The 20,783-nt window shown below is 54.0% G+C and overlaps 1 protein-coding gene and 1 long non-coding RNA gene across 38 annotated transcripts in view; one reads left to right on the top strand and one right to left on the bottom strand.

Moving 5' to 3' along the window:
- LOC139040147 (uncharacterized) overlaps positions 1–20,783 on the bottom strand; it is a 69,590-nt gene that overhangs the window by 6,744 nt on the left and 42,063 nt on the right. The window lies entirely within an intron of this gene.
- LOC106845821 (olfactory receptor 2AE1-like) overlaps positions 1–20,783 on the top strand; it is a 205,700-nt gene that overhangs the window by 147,613 nt on the left and 37,304 nt on the right. For 2 of the 37 annotated variants that reach the window (XM_070484253.1, XM_070484251.1), the window contains 2 exons: positions 11,472–11,645; positions 11,884–15,745. The exons of 33 other annotated variants lie outside the window; for them this stretch is intronic. In XM_070484253.1, coding sequence (XP_070340354.1) covers positions 11,472–11,607 — 136 coding nt within the window. In that variant the 3' untranslated portion in view covers positions 11,608–11,645; positions 11,884–15,745. Of the gene's footprint in view, positions 1–11,471; positions 11,646–11,883; positions 15,746–20,783 lie in introns of those variants that run through there. 2 more of the 37 variants (XR_011494078.1, XM_070484252.1) reach the window with 2 other exon arrangements.

The raw sequence follows: 20,783 nt of genomic DNA, 5'->3' as shown, positions 1-20,783 counted from the left end.
CTGGGGAGAGAGAGGAGGAGGGGAGAGCAGGACCCTTGGGAGGCAACACTCACATGAAGGTGACCGTGGCCTCCAAGTCTCCACCATCCAGGGCAGTGACTGTCAAGGGGGACACCTTCTTGTGCCTCTTCTCCTTAGGCATGTCCTTGTCAGCCACCACGGCCTTCACATACCACGTCCTTATGATCTCAGCAGGGTGGGGGCTGTGAGTCCAGCACGGACATGGCCCAGAATCTCCTCCTTCCCCCACTACCCCCATCCCCGGTGCATGGGCTGCAGCCATCACCAGACATCCCCAGCACCCCGGCTGCTGTCCTCCAAAGGCTGGCTGGGCCCCACACATCCACACCCTGGGTTCTGTTAGAACAAGCCCAGCATTCAGGGTTCCCAACCCTAAACAGAGGCAGGGGGTCTCCCACCCCATGAGTCTCTTCTCTGCTGGGACCGGGCCCTGGCCCTGGATGAGTCTCTACTCCACAGGGTCCTCAGTGCCTCTGGGTTCCCAAAGTGTCAGACCAACAGTCCCTATGCTGAACCCGCTCCCCTGCTTCAGCCTCTGGGCCCAACGAGCAGCCCTGTCTGAAGACACAAGAACAGAGCCTCCTGCTCCTCTGACCACACTATGCAGGGAGCACAGGGTCAGAACTATGACCTTGAATGACACTTCCTAAAACAGTGCCACCGGTCACTGCTGGCCAACAGGTAGTCACCACCTTTCCCCCATACCTCTCTCCCTGCCCCTCCCTGGGCTCACATTCTCTTTCTCCAAGGGGAAGAGCAGAGGGTCCTGGGCCTGCAGGGCTGTGATCAGGCTGAGGATGATGGTCAGGAACAGAACCTTCATCTCCAGGGATCAGCCGCTGGCAGGTCACTGGGGTCTGGAGGAGGCTGTGTGAGTCCTCACAGCACTGCTCTTTATGCCCAGCTCGGCCCCTGCCCATGAACACTTGGCACTGGCCACACCCCTCCCACCTAGCATCCCGGCCAATTCTGCATCAGGGGAGGTGGACTGTCATTATTGTTGGAATCTAATGAGTGACAATTAAGTGCCACCACAGAATAAAAGACATATAATACCATCCCTTTTTTGTGCCTCCCAGGGTGCTTACTCCAGGTGAGCCATCTGGATGAGGACATTATCAGAAGGGGCAGGGGTGCGTGTCTGCACTCCCAGTCACGGAGGGAAGGCCAAGGGCTTCCTTACCCTCCCACCCATCCCCCTCCCCCAGGATCCCAGGGCTGGATCTTCAGCCAGTGCTCTGGTAAGTGGCCCCTCACTGCTGAGGGGAGAGGGACTGAGCTTTAGAACAGCAGAGACAGGGTGTGCAATCAGCTGAGTCCCACAGGGTCCCCAGAGTCCGAGCTCTCACCTGCCCTGGGGCCCCTGAATTTCCTCGTCCTGGGCCTGGGACCCTCACGCCACATCTTCCTGGCATTGGGGGCACTATTTTATGTCTCAGGATCATTTTAAATATCACCTGCTCAGAGGGGTTTCCCCAGGCCACAGGAGGGAGCGATATGGCTGTGCCACCCCTTTCATTCTGCACTCCGAGGCCAGGCTGTGTTTCCTGGAGAGCACTCATTACTCTCTGGATCGTCTGCTCATTTCTCCCCATGAACGTTCACTGCCCATCTTCTCTGTTAGATTTAGGTTCCCCAAAGGGAAAGCCTTGATTCCCAGGTCTCACGAGTTCGATGGCCTGTAGGGAGGAGCTCCATCCACGTGCTAGGTGGTCTTGGTCGTTCGTTCATTCAAGAATAAACCAGTTACTGAATCTCTCTGAGCCTCAGAGGATTCCTCTCCACAGGGGCACCCACAACTTCGATCACTTTGGATCTTTGTAAGGCTCTGCTGAGTGGGCCTATGAAGACCCAGCTCCTCTGACAGGTAGAAGGCTCAGTGAATGAGGGCTCCTCCCTCCTTCAGCCTGGAGTGGGACCAGGGACCAGGATCCATCAGAGCCTGTCCAAACCCACAATACTGCAAGTTGCTTACATTCATTCTTCTAGAACTCCGACTTTCCAAAATGCTTTCACCTCTCTCCTCAGCTTTGACTGCCTCATGTACCATGAGACAGGTCTCAAATCTCATTCCCTTTGGATAAATGGGCCGAGTGAGGCACAAACAGGCCACGAGGGTGCATCCCTTTATGATGGGAGACCCTCATACCATCCACACCATGATGACTGCCTCTACTCCACAGCTGTATATCTCATCAATTCTGTTGACACCTCTCGCAACCTCTCCTTTGAATCTCAGAGTGGTCACAGCTCCTCACAGCTGCTACTTCCCAGATGTCTCACTAACGGGGATGATATCTGGGCCTTCCTTGGCATATGGGAACAAGAAGGTTTTCATGGCACTACCAAAAAATCACCAAGACCACAGGGCTTGCTGGCTGGGATAGGTGGACATGGAGAAGGGGCAGGAGAGGAGGCAGGATGGATGCCATTTAAGGCCCCAAGACCACCCGGAAAGCTGGGACTGTACCTTGTTTCTACTAATCATCTCCCTTCACTATTTTAGAGATTCTGGCTGGTTGCCAACCTAATGCCTCAGTTCCAGAATTTGCCAGAACGGATTTGGTTTGGAGCATGAGTGCATCAGTGCAATGCAAGGTGTGGACTATGGTTGACAGTGCTGATGGCCCACCCCCTCAGCCCACTGCAGCTGCAGTTCCTGCACACTGAGAGGGTCACAGCTTCCCATCTCAATGCCTGCATCCTCTGTTCCCCTGTGCTTCCCATGACACACATGGTGACACCAGAAGTGCAGGTGAATTCACCTACCGAGTCAGTAGAGATGGTAACTGATGGGCTAATAGTCCTCAGCTCCTTGTTCCCCATGGGACAGTCTTGAGATGGTTCCACCCTATTTCTCAGAGGATCTTCAGGAAGACTGAGTCCAAGTTGCCCACAATAGTGACCATCTCATTAGCATACCCTTTATTGGATTTTCTACCTTCCCCATCTCACTTGATCTCAGACTTCTCCTTCTGGAACTGTGAGAGGATGAATGTTTATTTTTTAGCCACCTGGCTTATAGCACTATTTACAGCAGCCTTAGGAAACAAATACAAGCCTTTACATATTAATGATTATAGCAAATGTACATAGACTAACCATGCAAACTAAAAGACAGGGATTGGCAGAGTAGATTAAAAACCATGATACAACCATATGCTGTCTTCAAAAAACTTACTACGAATATAACAATAGAGGTACGTTGGAAATAAAAGCATGGAAAACATAAAATAAAATAAGTCAGTGAATTATGATACCAGTTATCAATGGATTGCCCCTTAATACAAGATCAATGTGTTGCCCTCCATTGTTTGCTCTTCAATGATGGAGGTGGACCCAGTAGGCATTTCTCTCTTGCACCTGGAAGGGGTTAAGCTTTGTTAGCAGAATGCTTAGGGCAAAGGGGCTTCCTTCCTGGTTCCAGGGTGCTTCCAGGTTTTTTCATTATCTTTCTCCTGGTGTACAACCAGCAGTGGCACAATTTGGGGATGTCCACAGGCACTCACCCACAGTGGGTGATCAACAATGGAATCAGTGGATCCCCTTGGATAGCTTCCTAGGGGGATTGAGTGGCACCCCCACAAGTGGAATCCCGGTGAGTCCTGTAGATGTCCTATCCTCAGCCCACCTGGACCTGGGAGGGGACAGAACTTTGCCACTTGCCACCGTCGGCCTACATTTCCCTACCGCTGAATGCTGCTCTGACCATGGACCAGCTCTGGCCCTTGGCAACCAGCAAACTCCTCCACCATCCCTGAACTGCAGCCACACCTTCTCCGACAAAGTCTGGACGCAGCCTTGCAGAAGTGGACCTCTCCCACATTTGTTTCTTTCTTAGCTACTCTACTGTAATTCTGGGCTATTCTCTATAGTTCTCTTTACACTTTTATACTATTTTTTCATTGTCTAAACTATTCCTGCTCAATCTTTTGCACAGTTTCTGTGTCCTGATTGAACACTGATTCACATAATTACATATTATTTTAAAAGATGATAAGTGCTATGGGGAGAAATGTAAGTGGAACAAGTTGTTTAAGGAGTGTCAGGACTAGGGGATAGTTTTACTTTAAATGGCATGGTTGTGACAAGCCTCACCAAGGTGACATTTGAACACAGAATTAAAGATAATGAAGGAAATGAACTGTGAAATCATCAGGTGGAAGAGAATTCCAGGTTGAAGGAGCATAGAGTTCAAGTCTTTGGGTAGAAGAGTGCCTGGCATGCACCAGGAACATAATGGAGGGCAGAGGGACTGGAGAGATTAATACAGGGGAAGAGTGTCCAGAGATGAGGTCAAAGAGAGGGTGAGACCGATTCAGTTGGGCTTGTAGGCCATGATAAGAACCTTATCTTTTACTCTGAGAGTAATAGGAAGCCTCTGATGTGATTTTACAACGAATTTGACTTCTGCTTTTAAAACATCACTCCAGTTGCTGCATTGAGGATAAATTTGTGGGGCAAAAATAGAGGCAGAGAAACTACTTTTAAAGGTACTTCAATAATCCAGTCCAGAACGATGGTGCAATGAGACCTACCAGCCATCAGGGAGTAACGGGGTGTGGAATTACATACCCACAGCAAACAAAGAGAAAACTGGTCAGAATAAATGAAATGATTTCTTCACTAATGGCCAGTCTACATATGTATTGTTGGAAAGTCCACAAGGCCAGAAAAAAAAATCTTTTGTATAAAGAATGATTCCAAGCAACTGTAAGTCAAACCACACCCAACACACACAGATTCTAGAATTAGTTGACATGGCAAGAAAATCACAAAGGAATAGTCTTTCAACAAGCAGCGTTGGGATAACTGGATATCCACATGTGAAATATTAAGTTGACCCCCTACCTCACACCATATGCAAAACTTAAGTCAAATTGGATCAGGAATGTAAATGTAGGCTCTAAAACTACAAAACCCCTAGAAGAAAATGTACAACTAAACTTCATGGCCTCAGATTAGGTAATGGTTTCTTACATATGACACCCAAATTACAAGCGACCAAAAGGAAGATAGGTCAATTGAACTTCATCAAAAGTAAAACTTTTGTGCACCAACGGACATGGTCAAGGAAGTGGAAAGACAACCCACAGAAGGGGAGAACATATTTGCACATCTTTACATATCTGATAAAGGTCTACCGTTGAGTATATATAGTATACTCTTGCAACTCGACAATAAAAATACAAATAGCTCAATTATAAATGGGCAATGCATTTGCATAAGCATTTCTCCAGATTAATATACAAATAGCCAATAAGTACAGGTAAAGATGCTCCCCATTATCAGTTGTTAGGGAAATGCAAATCAAAACCACAATGAGATATCACGTTACACACACCAGGATGACTATAATAAAAAAGCCAAATAATACCAAGTGTTGGTGAGGCTATGGAGAAGTTGGAACCCTCACTCATTCACTGCTTGCCAGTGGGAATGCGAAAAGGTAGAGTTGCTCAGGAAAATAGTTTGGCAGTTTACACTGATGAATAGATCAACAAAAGTGATATATAAATACAATGGAATATTATTCAGCTGTAAAAAGGAATGAAGTATTGATACCTGGTACAACATGGATGAACCTTGAAAACATTATGCAAAATGAAAGAAGCCAGACCCAAAATACCACATGTTGTGTGATTGCGTTTATTGGAAATGTCCATAATAGGCAAATCCAGAGAGACAGAAAGTAGATTAAAGAATGCCGGTGGCTGCGGGGAAGGAAGTATGGCGTATGACTGCTAATGGGCATGAGGAACCTTTTTATGGTAATGAACATATTCTGCCATTAGCATCGATGATTGCACAACCTTGTGAATATATTAAAAACCACTGAATTATACGCTTTTTAAAAATTAAGATTATTTTTTAGAGCAGTCTTAGGTTCACAGGAAAATTGAGGGGAAAGCACAGAAATTATTCATATGCCCCCTGCCTCCACACATGCACGGCTTCCCCCATTTTCAACATCTCCCACCAGAGTGATAAATGTGTTATGATTGATAAGCCTACATTAGCACATCATAATGACCCCAAGTCCATAGTTTACCTTAGGGTTCACTCTTGGTCTTGTTCATTCTATAACTCTGGACAAGAGAATAAGATGTGTCCATCTTTAGGGTACCATCAGAGTATTTTCAATGCCTGAAAAATCCTCTGTGCTCTGCAGAGTCACCCCTCTTCCTGCCCCCATCAATCTTAGCAACCACTTAGGCGTTTGTTCAGATCTTTCACTCATTGATTAATGAGGTTGTTTGTTTCCTTATTATTGAGTTTCAACTGTTCTCTATGCATTTCCTGTATCACTCCTTTATGAGATGTGTTTTTGCAAATATTTTACTGTAGTCTGTTACTTGTCTTCTCAATCTCTTATCATCTTTCACAGAGCAGAAACTTTTTACTTTTAATGAAGTCCAATTTATCCATTTCTCATGGATTGTGCCTTCAGTCATATCTAAAAAATCATCAACATACCCAAGGTCATCTTGGTTTTCTCCTACGTTATCTTCTAAGAGTTTTGGAGTATTGCGTTTTACATTTAGATGCATGATCTATATAGAGTTAATTTTTGAGAAGGGTGTAAGATCTGTGTCCAGATTCATATTTTTGCAGCTGGATGTCCATTGTTCCAGCAGCATTGATTGAAGAGCCGATGTTGGCTCCAGTGTATTGCCTTTGCTCGTTTGTCAAATCTCAGTTGACTATATTCCTGTGGGTTTATTTCTAGGCTCTCTACTCTGTTCTATTGATTGATTTGTCATTTCTTTCACCAATATCACACTGTCTTGATTACTGTAGCTTTCTAGTAAGTCTTGAAGTCAAGTAGTTTCCAACTTTGTTCTCCTCATTCAACATTGTGTTCTCTATTCAGAGTGAATTATACACTTTAAAATGTTGAATTTTTTGGTATGGAAATTAATATCTAAATAAAAAATATTTAAATCACCTCCTCAGAGAAACCTCCCCAGGCCACACTATGGAAGATGCTACCCCACGGCACTCCCTGCACTTCTGTCTCTGTCACTCCCCTGGCAGTGTCTATTGAGGACACATCTCTCCCTAGGGTTACCCTGCTCCTTAACTGCAACCCTGGTGATGATCAATTTTCCCATGGAGTAGGCTTGGTAATGGCTGTCACCAAAGATGTCCACATCCTAGTCCCCAGAGCCTGTATATGTGTTACCTTCATGGTAAAAGTCGCTATCCCAGTGGGATTAAGGGTAGGATCTTCAAATGGAAAGTTACCAACCTCTATGGGCATCTAGACCTTCCATGACCCCACACACCCGAGTGTAGACAGGGGCTAGAGGAGTGAGGCCACAGTGTCTCCTGTATAAATTAGGATGCTTGAAGTCAGTGATCCACATGACTGCAAAGTGTCTGTTGGTCTTGGTTCTCCATCAATGACCCACTATGCTCCAAGACCCTGGGATAATGCTTCCCAGACCTTGCAGGCCTGTGCATTAGGGAGAGGTTCAGGGGCTTTGGTGGATGATCATCGGGCTAGAGAAGGACATGCCAGAGCACGATGCAGCAATGCCAAAGTAGAAGGAAAGATGGTTTTTGTTGGGGTGCTCTTTTGGAAGTCGAGGGGAGTCGTTGTCCTAGCTGAGGCAAGGATGCCTCGTGAGTGAAGATGACGCCAATGAATGAACACATGGGCGGGCGGAAGGAGGCTTCCAAAGCCCCTCATACTGTCCTTGGTGTTGTAGGTCCCACTGGGAACCTAGAGAGCCACCGTCTTGAGAAGCCCCAATAGAGATGAATGTGTGGTTTTGTGCTGTCCCTGGCGTGGCTGCAGTCAAGTACTGGCCACTGGGGGGAACCTCCAGTGTCAGGGGGGCCCACTGAGCTGTGCTGGAGCAACTGGACAAAAGAGGAGTCATGTGGAAGTCACGCTGGCCATCCCCTCGCCTCAGAACCTGCTTGCACCTCCTATTACTAGCGTTCGTCTCCACCATTGCAGCAGGTCAAAAGCAGGAAGGAGGGACCGAAGATCCCCCTGTTTCCTCATTCAGCAGCTGTATGCCAAGCCCTCACCCTGGGCCAGGAGCCCTGGTCGGCCCTGGGGTGGTGCTAAAAAGTGCCCAGTGGTCCCTGCCCCACAGGAGCTCAGTCTGGAGGGAGACGGGCAAAAGCACCACATCCAAGATGTGTGAAAGAGAAGAGCATGAACTGGAACGACAAGAAAGAGTGTCCTGCAGGGAGGGCTGGGGTCTCACAGGGTAGGAGGGTCTCAAAGGCCTCCCCGGGGTGACATTGGCTGAGAGCATAGTGACAGGAGGAGCCAGCCCTGCACATACCAGGAGCAGTGTGCCAGGGAGAGGGCACTGCTGGTGCAGAGACACTCAGGCCAAAGTGAGTTTGCCAGAGGAGGTTTGAAAGGCTGGCACTATGGCTGCAGAGAACCTGGAGGAGAGCGGAGGGAGGAGGGCAGGCCAGACCCGGGGCCTGGGAGGCAGCGAGAGGGATCTGCTCCTCCTGGACTCCATTGCACCCCAACCCTGCACCTCTCAAATACAAATACTGACGATCTTGCCATCTCTGTGGGCAGGAACGCTGGCACTGCTGAACTGGAGCCTCTGCCTCCTGGCGTCTTGCAGGTTGGGGCTGTGGCCTCAACTGAGGCTGTGCTAGGGTGAGATTTGCTATGGAGATCACTCCCGTGGGTGTGGTCATGATCAGCTTCACTGAGAGCTGAGCTCCTTTCTCCCTGTTGTCCAGGGCATGCCCCTGGTTCATCCCTATGTGACCTCTACATAGGGGAGCTCAGGACATCCATACATGGTCCCTAGGCCCAGGGGCAAGAGAGACTGAGAGGGAGAGAGAAACAAAGGGAGCGAGAGAAGGAGGGAACACAAGAGCGGGAGGAAGTGGGAAGGACAGCCTGGGGAATGAGATCTGGAGGGCTGGCCTATCACTTGTGCTGTGCTCTGTCGGTCAGAGGCCAGTCCCTGCCCACTGAGCCGCTCCACAGGGGTGTGTCGGACAGGCAGTGACATGCATGCCTGCCAGGGCCACACTGACCGTGAGTGGAGTGTCCCGCGGTGAAAGGCTCACTTCCTCCCTGGGCTCATCCTGGGCTGAGCTCCGATCCTCCTCCCTGGGAGTGTTACTCATCGGGACCAGCTCTGTTCTCCAGGTTTTCCTGGACTCCATCTCCTCAGAGGGAGGTGTACACGGAGGGGGACTGAGGGCAGAGAAAGCAGGGTCCCCCTCCCCACTCCCAGCTCCTTCTCTTCCTGTCCCAGGAGGGCTGAGGCCTCAGGAGTCTCTCCTCCCTGCTCCCCACCTTCTCTACCTTCAGAGCCCCTCGGCTCACCCTCTGAAGAAGGCCAGGGAGAAGTTTCCAGGTGGGAAGGCCTCTCTGCATGTGAGCCCCAGAGAGGACAGGGACCCCACAGGGCTGGGCTTTGCCCCTCAGTCAGCTGGGACCCTCTGGGAGGCAGCAAGGCCTGGGGCCAGGGCCTGGGCTGGTGGCAGGTCTCTAACCCTCCCCACAATGCACACCTGCCTGGTCTCTCCTGAGTGTGTACAGGCCTGCACGTGCGCACAACCGTCCAGACCCCCAGGGATGCGTGGAGCCCATCAAGTCCTTGCGTCTGTCTCACTGCCTGGTTCTCCCTCTCCACTTTCTGGCTAGTTTGTGGCTCTGTTCTGGATCCAACCTCAGGCAGCTGCGAAGTTGACCTTCCATGGCAGCTTGCCGCTGAGATGGCTACAGTTTCCGGAAACACTCAGGGGCTGGGGATTCCCCACCTGTGCAGAAACCAAGTAGGCAACTTCTGACAGGGAAGCAGCCGCCTTCAGGCTTGCCCTTGTCACAGGGCCCTGACACTGAGGGTGTGGGGCTGGGAGCTGCCCTGGGTGAAAACCCCACAGACTCTCATTGGTCTCCCTCAGCCTCAGATGCTCCTCGGTGGGCTGTGTGCCTTCGGTCTCTTGGCAGAGTGCTGACCTGGTGGTTTTCTGCCAGCTTCTCCAGTGTGGTCATTGCTGTGCGGGAGGCGGATTTGCTGAATTCCTTGCTCCACCATTCCGTGTGTCCTGCCAGCCCACCCTGAGGACGTTTGGAAGGCACATACTTCCAGCAATCTGAGCACCCAAGATGGAGACTCCAGGGCCTGGAGGATTTTGAGAAGAGCTGGTGGGAAGGCAGTACTGCAAAGCTTTTTGCTTCCAGAAAGCTCTCTGGGGTCCTCAGCATTTTCCTGTTTTGCATCAAAATCCTGAGATCTTGAAAATGCCAGCAAGGTTACAACGTGGGCCCCAAAAACCACTGTATCTGGGCATCCAACACCAATCAAATATTCCGAATTGCTTGTCACTTGAGATGAGTGGAAAGGAATCGGGCGGGTGGGGTGGAGGGGTGGTCTTGGACCCCACTTTGTGTTGGAAGGACAAATGCCATGCAGATGAGTCTTTCTCTGGGCAGAAGGGCGGGACCTTTGTGGAGAGCCCAGCCGCAGACACTGCTGTGGTCGCACTCCTGTTCCCTCAGCCCACCTGAGTGCCCCTGCAGCTGGGAGCCAGTGCCCAGGAGACTGATAGCGGCCCCCTGCAGTGCCTGCATCCCTCCTCCCTGCCTGAGGACTCTCCTGCCCCATGGGCCCTCCCTCTCCTGCAAGGCTGTGCGGCCTTGTGCAGGAATGCCCTGGGGTGTTCCCTCCACCTGAGGGGACCGAGCCAGTCTAGGGAGGACCTGGTCTCCTGCTGGGACAGAGTGATGCTCACCACAGTGGTGCTGGTTCTTCAGACCCCGCTAAGGCTTTAATCCTCCAGGCTCACTCCCTGCGTCCTCCCTCTCGCTTCCTGGGAAGACCTGCAAACAATTTCCCCTCCATCCTCCTCTGCATGGGTACCAAACTCTGCTGAGACGCCACACTGGCTGTGTCTCTGGACAGGCTGTACAGCCTTCTGGACTTGAGCTTCCTCGCCTGGAAGATGCTGACAAATGGCCTCCCTCAGGGAGTCATCAGGCGGGACCCAGTGTATGACGATGCAAACCACTGCAAAGAAAGACGCCAAGTGATCCTAAGTGAAAGTGCCAGCCTTGCAAAAGAAGCAGGAGCTCATGAGGCCCGGGGGGAATGCGGGCAGCCTGTCCCAATGACGCGGACAGTCCTGGATGGATGAGGGTGACCTCGCAGGGCAGGCCCCCAAACAGCAGAGGAGCCATTGGATGAGGAGGGGCCAGGACAGAGGCTTCCAAGGAGGAAGATTGAAGTGCTAGGAGGTGAAAGAGGCCTTAGGAAAAGTGTGAGCCCTAGAAGATGTTTCCTCAAATGCCATTGTTGGTCAGAAAAATGGTGTCACCAAGCCCCAATACACTGGATTTCTTCTTTGTTGGTTTTAGGAATCAGTGCACACTTGTAATCAGAGCCCATGTTTTGTTCAACACAGGGCATATTTCTTTGTCCTAACTTTTCCTTCTTTTCCTGTTCTAGCAGAGGAGCCATGCACGTGTTCTCTCCATTCTTTCCTGTGCATGACTGGCCTCTCTGTTCAGAAGCGGATTGCTGGTGCTCATCACTCCCCCTCACCCGAGAGATGGCCGTCTTCCATGTCACACAGCAGATGTGAACCACGGGGACAAGGGTCACGCCCGGTCACACTCACTGGTGAGGTCACATTGCTGGGTGCACAGCAGGGACCAGAGGATTTGGGCTGAATGAGTGAAAAGTATGAGTGAGAGTAGAAATGAATGAATGACTGAGTGAGTGAGTGAGTGAGTGAGTGAGTGAAGGAAGGAAGGAGGGAATGAAAGCCTCAGTGAATGAGTGAGGGAGTGCCTAAAGCCACAGCAGCTGGGATCCACCGAGGAGGAGACTTGATTTCTGGTGGGCTCTGGTGTCACAGGGCAGGCCCTGGACGGCGGCATGGAACGTGTCCAGCTGTCCTTCTGGCTCTGAGCCCCTGTCACCTGCAACACAGAGTCGCCTGGATCTTCTTCAACTCTGCCTCAAGGAATGCTGGCTATTCCTGGGGACAGGGCAGCAGGAGGGAAGCCGAGGAGGGACTCCCCGGACCCTGCACCCAGGAGGACCACTGTGACAGCCTGGCAGGTGGTTCCCAATGCGCTCCGGACACCAGGCAAGAGATCCGCAAGTCCTTCCTCAGCGGAGTCTCCCAAGAGCCCATCCGGAGGCCCAGTCATTTCCTCATTGCGCAGATGGGGAAGCTGAGGCTCAGGACCTCCCCTGCAGTCGCCAGCTAGAGAGAGGCTGAGCATCGCCCAGGACCCCTGTCTCTCCGGCCCGGGGTCATTCTGCCCAGTGTCCCACATTGCAACCTCCTGGAGCTCAGGGCTCCTGTCTCTCCTGGGGCCTGCCCCATTCCGGCCTCCAGCCCTCACTGAACTCGAGGCCCAGGGCCATCCCGTTTGCCTGGGGCTGGGGTGGTGACCAGGTTGGCCAGCCACAGACACTGTGGGCTCTCCGAGGACCAGGACCAGCCTATCCCCCCGCAGGATGAGGTCTCTCTGGGCACCAGCACCAAAGATTGTCAGGACTTTAGGGAAAAGAGGTCGTTCCTGGTCAGGGGGGCCCATGGGCTCTAACAGGCATTGGCTTCCAGTCCTGGCTCTGCTCCTCTGTTGGGCACAGAGGGACCCAGTCTCTTTAAGCCTCGCTTTCCTCATCAGTGAATTGAAGGCCAGAATCCCTCATGCCCCACTGGGCTGCCAGGAGGATTGGGAGAGACAGCTCATGTGGCAAATAGAGGCCTGGTCCAAGCTCGTGCCCAGGAGTCCATCCTGCTGATGTCACCCCCAGGAGAGCCCCTGGGGCCCTTGGCCTCTGCCCACTCTGTTCTCCCACCAGGCATGCCCGACTCGCTCTGACTCCTTTGTTCCTCTGGAATAACTTTCTCCACCCCATCCGGTGCCATGACGGTCTGCCAGTCTGGGTGGGATCCAGGCCCCCGGCCCAGTTCTCCTCCTGGGGTTCCTCATCATGGGAGCTAGTAGCTGTGGAGCTCTTCGAAGGAGCAGCCACTCCAAGTGCAGCCTCCATGAACTTGTCTCACACCACCACGGCAGGTCGGCTGCCAGCCCAGTGCACAGGGGAGGAAAGCGAGGCTCGAATGGCAGTCCCTTGCCAAGGTGCCCAGGGCTCTCTCCCTCGTCCCTACTAAGCAGAGCCCCTCCCTCCCAGAAGCAGAGTCTGCTGGCTGTGTGGACCAGGGGCTGGCACAGAGCCTGAGGCAAGGGTCACTGCTAGAGGACCCTAGCTCTGCTTTGAGCTCAATGACCTTCTCTAAAGCCCCCAGCCCCAGGCTTAGAGCTTTGGCACCTTCCACGAGGCCTCCGTCGTACCTTGTCAAAGTCCCTTCTGCTCACACGAGGTCCAGTGGGTCCTGGGCATGCAGCTGAGAACAACCCCTGGATGGAGCACGTTTGAGGTGGTCCCCGTGACTCTGTGCACTGCCCTAGATGTGCTTTCCTGCCTCGAGGATGGGGTTTGGAGGGAGAGAGAGCAGGCAGGAGTGTGTGGGCCCTCCTCATCCTCTGTCCTGGTCAGCAGGTCAGGCTGCTCAGCTCAGGAGAGTTAGAGGCCGGGAGGGGCATTGGGAGGCCAAAGTGGGCTAGGGAGGTGGAGGGTGAGACCAGGGATGAGGCCAGCAGCAGGACCAGGAGGGCAGGAGGGGAGCCCTCCAGCTGGGCAGGTCACCCCTGGTGCCTTCCTCACCTGCATCCTAGCAGCCAGTCCTTGTCCATCCCTCCCTGAGTTCTCTGCCCCAGGCTCTCTGCATCCCCACGTTCCCAAAACAGGCTCACAGCAGAGAAGGAGACCTCGAACGTCAGAGAGTGACCAACCACGGAACACCGTGTTGATGTCATGCACCAGAATCTCCCCCTCTGGGGATATGTCCTCCAGGATCAGAGATTGAGGGAGGCTGATGTTCCCATCAGCGTGAGGAGGGGAGAGGAAAGTCAGAAAGGGGGCACGTTCCACATCGGGGCCATTTGGAAATTCAGATGCCGGGATATCCGAGAGGAAGAGTGTTGTCTGACCAGGGTCCGCCCGTGGAGAAATCAGATCCAGAGGAGCACACGCCCTGCAGGCCTCCGCACTCAGCACCCACAGGATGCACGCACTCTCATGCACACACCGGCATATCCATGTGCACACACGCAGCACAGGTGTGAACATGCATCACCCCCCACACATGCACCCCCGCGCACGGGCACACGGGCACACACACACACACACACGCCCACGCGCACACACATGTGGACACCAAGGGAAAGGACTGGAAAGGCGAAGACCACCTGTGAAGGGCACTCCTGAGTTGCCACTTCCTTAATTCTTCAGTCTCTTAAAATTCATTCTTTTACTACAATAAACGTTCATTGTCTTGGAATAGAAATCTTCAAAAATAGAAACTAAAGAATGTACTTTATTCCAAAGATGAATCATCAATGGATTTCATTTAAGCTGTGATATTCACCTTTTTAGAATTAGGAAAGGAAGACACGCACATTCTAAGAACTTTCGACATCCCGCCAGGAGCAGATGAGAGACTGGAAAGTCGCGAGCCCCGTGAACAGTTTGGTGCATATCTCCCTGGCGCGGTTGCTCTCATTCTGTCTCCTTCTGTCTGTCTCTCTCTCACACGCACATTCATTTTCATAGATGTCTGTCTCCCTGTTGATGTCACATATCCGTGTTCTGACGGATGGGCCGCATGGGTCCCATTGCCTCTCCATGAACCTGAGTTGTGTTCCCAGCTCCCAGCCATTGCAACCAGTGCTGTCATGACTACTCTTGAAAAGATATCTTGGAAACCTTGGGCAAGACCTGTGGGCCACACTCCTGGCATTCGCACTGCCAGCAAAGGTGGGGTCCTGGGGAACTTGGAAGGGTCCTGCAGGCTATTCTCCCAGAGAGCAGTGTCCTTTCCCCCTGCTCTCTAGGGATCTGCGGGGGCCTCTGCTTCCCCAAATTCTCACCAGGGCTGGTCGCAACCATACCAGAAACCTGCCAGTCTGCTGGTGACCAAATGCCGTCTCCATGGTGTTTACGTTTGCACGTGTCCTCTAGGGGGAGGTCGAGCATCTTGGACATATGCCGTCCCTATGTATCGCCTCTCGGGGGAATTGCATGTGTTTACTCTCTGTCCCTTGAAAACAACGACTTTCGGGAGTTCTTTGGTCCAGAGGGAGGTTGCACCTTTCTCTCACCTTGGTTTAGGAGGAATGCTTTCGAGGTTCTGGTTTGTCTTTCCAGCTGTCTCCCTTTTTCTTGTTTGTGTTTTGGCCACAGGAAGAACCAGGCACTTCCTGTGTGGCTTGTGGCTCTGGTGTCCCCCTTAGAAGAGCGGTCTGTAGCCTGACATAATGCACATGTTTACTAAAAGGGCTTCATTTGAAGCATCTAATCCATAAGCCATTGGGACTTTCCTATCAGCTGGGAAAAATGCTATTCAAGTAGAAAGAGAAATGAAAAATCGATCAGTGCTTCTGAAAATATGGAAGCAGACTAGGATGGCCACCTATTGCATGACACCGCTTATTGGATACATCCAGAAAAGATTGACCAAAACCTGCCAGAACACAGAATAGGCGTTGTCAGGGAGGGAAGGAGGAATGAGGTATGAGCGCTTTGGGAAAAGGCTTCCCTTGTGGTGAAGGGAATGTTCAGCAAGCGGACAATGGTGATGGGGGCCGAGCATTGGGACTGTACTTAACCCTCAGGAATTGTACAATTGAAAAGGAGAAAATGCAGAGTTCTTAAAATATAAATAAATTTATTTTACAATTTACATAAACACCAAAAAAAGACAAGAAAACCAGCAACATAAACGGCTACACAGACATACAGGGGAAGCAGGGAGAGGAAGGGAGGTCCTGGTGAGGGAGCAGGTGGAAGGGATGGCTCAGGAGCTGGGGATGATGGGGGTTGGAGAGTGAGCTCTCCCGGGGACAATGCTGGGGCCTGAGAGGGCTCCAGGGCTCCAGGAGGCTCTGGAGCAGGGGCTGGCTCTCCCTGCTCCCTGGCGACCACTTCAGCCTGCCCCGGGGCACTGGCAGGAGCCAGAGCAGGCGATGGCTCTCCCTGCTCCCTGGCGACCACTTCAGCCTGCCCCGGGGCACTGGCAGGAGCCTGAGCAGGGGATGGCTCTCCCTGCTCCCTGGCGACAACTTCAGCCTGCCCCAGAGCACTGGCAGGAGCCTGAGCAGGGGATGGCTCTCCATGCTCAGCTGGTTCCATGAGAGCCAGCTGCATGCCTCCTGCCTGAGCCTGAGGAGGGGCTGGCTCTCCCTGCTCCCGTCCTGGGGCGTCGCTTGTCTCCTGCCCTTGTGCAGGAGCTGCTGGATGTGATTGTGCTCCCCGCACACGGGCTGGGGCCTGTGCTGGCTCTGATCCTTGTCCAACAGTCCCTGAGGACGGCAGCCTTTTCCCCACGCCTGCCACTACGCTGTTCCTGCCCAGCTTCTCCTCCCTCGGGGAGCTGGACTCCGTGTCCCGAGTGGACCTCTGCAAAGACAGTGACCAACAGTCAGCCCAAAAGCATCAGAGCCCTGCTCAGCTGCCCCTGCTCTTTCTTCTGCCCTCTGCCCCTAATGCTCCCACATCAGGCACCACCCTGTGTCTGTGCAGAATTCTCCCCGGGATGAAACAGATAGACCTCAGGGGCTCGGGAGAAACCTCGGGCAGACGGTGCTTCCCGTCACTCCACGTCCCACCCGATCAGCCATGAGCTGGGGTGGGAATGGGCCCGGCCCACCAGGCTTCTAACCCCTCATCAGCCTGCTCCTCCTCGCGGTGGTCCACTCACACAAACCACCCTTCCACACACACACACACATGCACACACACACTAACACACACACACACACACACCCCCAGGGAGGGGACGTAGGGCTGTCCAAGTGGGACCACAGTGGTGGCCTGGCCTGGATTGGCCCACCCCGGGCGTCCCTGTGTTACCTTTGTGTCCCTCCGCACGAACGTCCAGAGACGTCTTGAGCGGGACAGGAGCCCGCCTTTGCGTCCAGGGCGCTCCTTGCGGGCTCTGCTGAGGCTGCGGCCCCGGCAGATAGGCAGACAGCAGAGAAACATGCTGCTCCTTCTAGACGAGTGCTAGACGAGTGAGCTGTTGGGGGCTGTCTCTAGGAGCTGGGTGCCTAGAGACCAGGGTTCCAAGTTCTCTTGGGCCCAGTGAGGTCACTGCCTGGGGTCCCCTTCCCTAGGCTTCCTGCTCACACGAGACCTCCCTAAGGGCCCCCTGGGCCGCTGACGGCTCACCCTCCATCCCACCACCACAGCCATCCACACTTGCACCAACACAGCCCATCCCACCGCCCCCGAGGAGGCCTGGCTCGAGTCAGAGGCCAGCGTTGGGGACGCAGAGCTGGTCAGACCTGGCTCCTCCTTCTTGCCAGTGATGTCCCCCTGGACAGCCATGTGCCTCTCAGGGACTCCCCATGCCCCCATGTGTGCAGTGCGGGTCGTTCTAGTACCTACTTGCTAAGGGTGTCTTCAGGTGTCTAGACCTATCAATCCCTCTAGCGCCTGTCAACCCATGGGCCGCTACCCCGTGGAGCTCCTGCCCAGACTTAGCACGGGAAGGGTTCCCCAAAGGGCTGGGCGGGAGTAGGCTCCAGGGGCCTGGCAGGAGTCGGAGCAGGGGATATCTCTCCCTGCTCCGTGGAAGAGACTTCAGCAGGCTCCAGGGCCACTGCAGGAGCCAGAGCAGGGGTTGACTCTCCCTGCTCTGCAGCAACAGCTTCAGCTGACTCCACAGTCCCAGCAGGAGGCATAGCAGGGCATGTCCCTCCCTGGTCTGAGTCCATGGCTTCAGGCTGCTTCAGGGCCCAAGCAGGAGCCAGAGCAGGGGATGGCTGTCCCTGATCCACAGGCAAGGCTACTGCTGACTCCACAGCCCCAGCAGGAACCAGGGGAGGGGATGGCTCTCCCTGGTCTGAGGCTGCAGCTTCAGCTGGCCCCACAAGTGCCAGCAGGACCCAGAGCAGGCATGACTCTCCCTGCTTCCTGATCATGACTTCCAATGGCACCAGGGCCCTTGCATGAGCCAGAGCAGTGGATGGCTCTCCATGCTTCATGGCCGCGTATTCACTCAGGTCCACATCCCCAGCAGGAGGCGTAGCATGGGATGGCTCTCCTTGATCCAAGACCACCACTTCTGGCCGCTCCAGGGCCCTGGCAGGAGCTGCAACAGGGGATGGCTCTCCCTGGTCCACGGCCACATCTTCAGCCGGCTCCACAGCCCCAGCAGGAGCCAGAGGAGGGGATTGCTCTCCCTCGTCCGCTGCCGTGGCTTCCACCAGCTCCTTTGCCCTGGCAGTCACCTGAGCAGGTGGTGGATCTGCCTGCTCTGTGGCCGCATCTTCGGCCGGCTCCAGGGTCCTAGCAGGAGACTCAACAGGGGGTTGCTCTCCCTGGTCCGAGGCCGCCACTTCAGCCAGCTCTAGGGACCAGGCAGGAGCCGCAGCAGAAGAAGGCTCTCCCCACTTCCCGGCTGTGTCTTCAGCTGGCTCCACAGCCCCAGCAGGAGCCGTTGCAGGGGATGGCTCTCCGTGCTCCCTGGTTGCAACTTCAGCCAGCTCCTGGGTCCTGGCATGAGCCGGAACTGGAGATGGATCTCCATGCTTGACGGCTGCATCTTCAGCTGGCTCCAAAGCTCCAGCAAGACCCAGACAGGGGATGGCTGTCCCTGCTCTGCAGCCAAGGTTTCAGCTGACTCCACAGCCCCAGCAGGTGGGGGAGTGGGGGATGTCTCTCCCTGGTCTGTGGCCACGGCTTCAGCTGGGTGCACAGCCCCAGCAGAAGCCGTAGCAGGGGGTGGCTCTCCCTGCTCCCTTGCCGCACCTTCAGCCTTCTCCCGGGTACTGGCAGGAGCTGGAGCAGAGGGTGGCTTTCCCTGGTCTTCATGGCCATGTCTTCAGCCGGCTCCAGAGCTCAGCAGGTGCTGTAGCAGGGGATGGCTCTCCCAGCTCCACGGCTATGTCTTCATCCGGCTCCACAGCCCCAGCAGGAGCCAGAGCAGAGGATGGCTCTCTCTGCTCCTTGGCTATGGCTTCTGCTGGCTCCAGGGCCCGGGCAGGAGCCAGAGGAGGGCATGGCTCTCCCTGCTCCGTTAGTTGGGACTCAGCCAGCTGCAGGTCTCCTCCCAGAGTCTGTGCAGGGGATGACTCTCCTTGCTCCGATGGTGGTGCCTCAGTCGGTGGCAGGTCTCCTGCAGGAACTTGTGTAGGGGAGGGGTCCCCTGGCTGTGATGGTTGGGCCTCAGCTGGCAGAAGGTCTCCTGCAGGAGGCTGTGCAGGGTATGGCTCTCCCAGCATGGATGGTGAGGCCTCATTTCCCCGCAGATCTGCTGCAAGAGCCTGTGCAAGGATGGCTCTCCTTGCATGGAGGGTGGGGTCACGTTCGGCTGCAGATCTCCTGCAGGAGCTTGTGCAAGGATGGCTCTCCCTACATGGAGGATGGGTCCTCAGCTGCTTGCATGTCTCCTGCAGGAACCAGTGCAGGGGATGGCTCTCCCTGCTCAGTTAGTTGCGACTCAGCCAGCTGCAGGTCTCTTGCCAGAGTCTGCAGGAGAAGACTCTCCTTGCTTGGATGGTGGTGGCTAGCCTGTGGCAGGTTTCCTGCTGGAGCCTGTTCAAGGATAGCTCTCCCTGCACAGAAGGTGGGATTTCAGGCCCCTGCAAGTCTCCTACAGGAGGCTCTGCAAGGATGGCTCTCCTTGCATGGATAGTAGGGCCTCATTCGGCTGCAGATCTCCTGCAGGAGCCTGTGCAGGGGATGGCTATCCCTGCTCAGATGGTGTGGCCTCAGCCAACTGCCGGTGTCCTGCAGTAGCCTTTCCAAGGATGGCTCTCCCTGCATGGATAGTGGGGCCTCAGCTGGCGGCAGGTTTCCTGCAACATCCTGTGCAAGGATGGCTCTTCCTGCATGGATAGTGGGGCCTCACTTGGCCACAGTTCTCCTGCAGGAGCCTGTGCAGGGGATAATGTTTGGGGGGATGACACTCTTGTGGCAGAAAAAGCTTAAAAGAACTAGCTGCGCCAGACTGTATCCCAGCACTGTGTGTGTTCCAGGCTGCCTTTATCTTGCTCACCATTTTATTTCCATCCCTGGGGCAGTGCCTGGCACATGGTAGGTACCCATAGTCAATACTTAAATCCATAAGTGAATGCAAACAGAAAGTGCTGTGAGAGTAGCAAAAGGGGAATTGGTAAGTCTCCCAGGGTGGAACACACGAGAGAGAAGGCGGTGGCAGGGGAATTTACCAGGTAGACTGGGGATGGGTGGCAGGAAAGGTTCCATGGCGAAGGGGGGGGCAGGGGGAGGCTTTAACTGCTGAGAGCATGTGGGGCTGCTGGAGTCTGATCTGCTTCCAGGGCAGTGGTGTGGGAGAGGCTGGAGGACAGGTGGAGAGTGAGTGATGCAGGATTTTGTGGAGTTGGGGGAGGAGGTGATGAATGCCGCTTGGGGAGCTGTGGGCAGCAGACACAGGTGGGGAGACGTGTAAGGAGAATTGACTGGATTTGGGGCTTGATTCGATGGATGGAGTGAGCTAGAGGGAGTCGAGCATGACTCCACAGGCCAAAGAGCTGCTGCTGATGTTCTCAGCCCAGATCGGGGAGTCCCAGAGGAGGAATAGGCTAGGGCTGGGTGGGAGGGGGAAGCGAGGAGGAGGTAGAGAGTGTATCTGCTTTTAGGGCTGCGGTAGAGTGTAGTGCTTCTGGCACAGGCTTCAAAGTCACAGGGATGTGAGCTCACGTCCCTGCT

Source organism: Equus asinus, chromosome 14 (assembly GCF_041296235.1).
Source record: "Equus asinus isolate D_3611 breed Donkey chromosome 14, EquAss-T2T_v2, whole genome shotgun sequence".
In the NCBI taxonomy this organism is placed as follows: Eukaryota; Metazoa; Chordata; class Mammalia; order Perissodactyla; family Equidae; genus Equus; species Equus asinus.
Note: the sequence above shows the minus strand (reverse complement) of the source record. Positions and strands in the feature narration are given on the sequence as shown.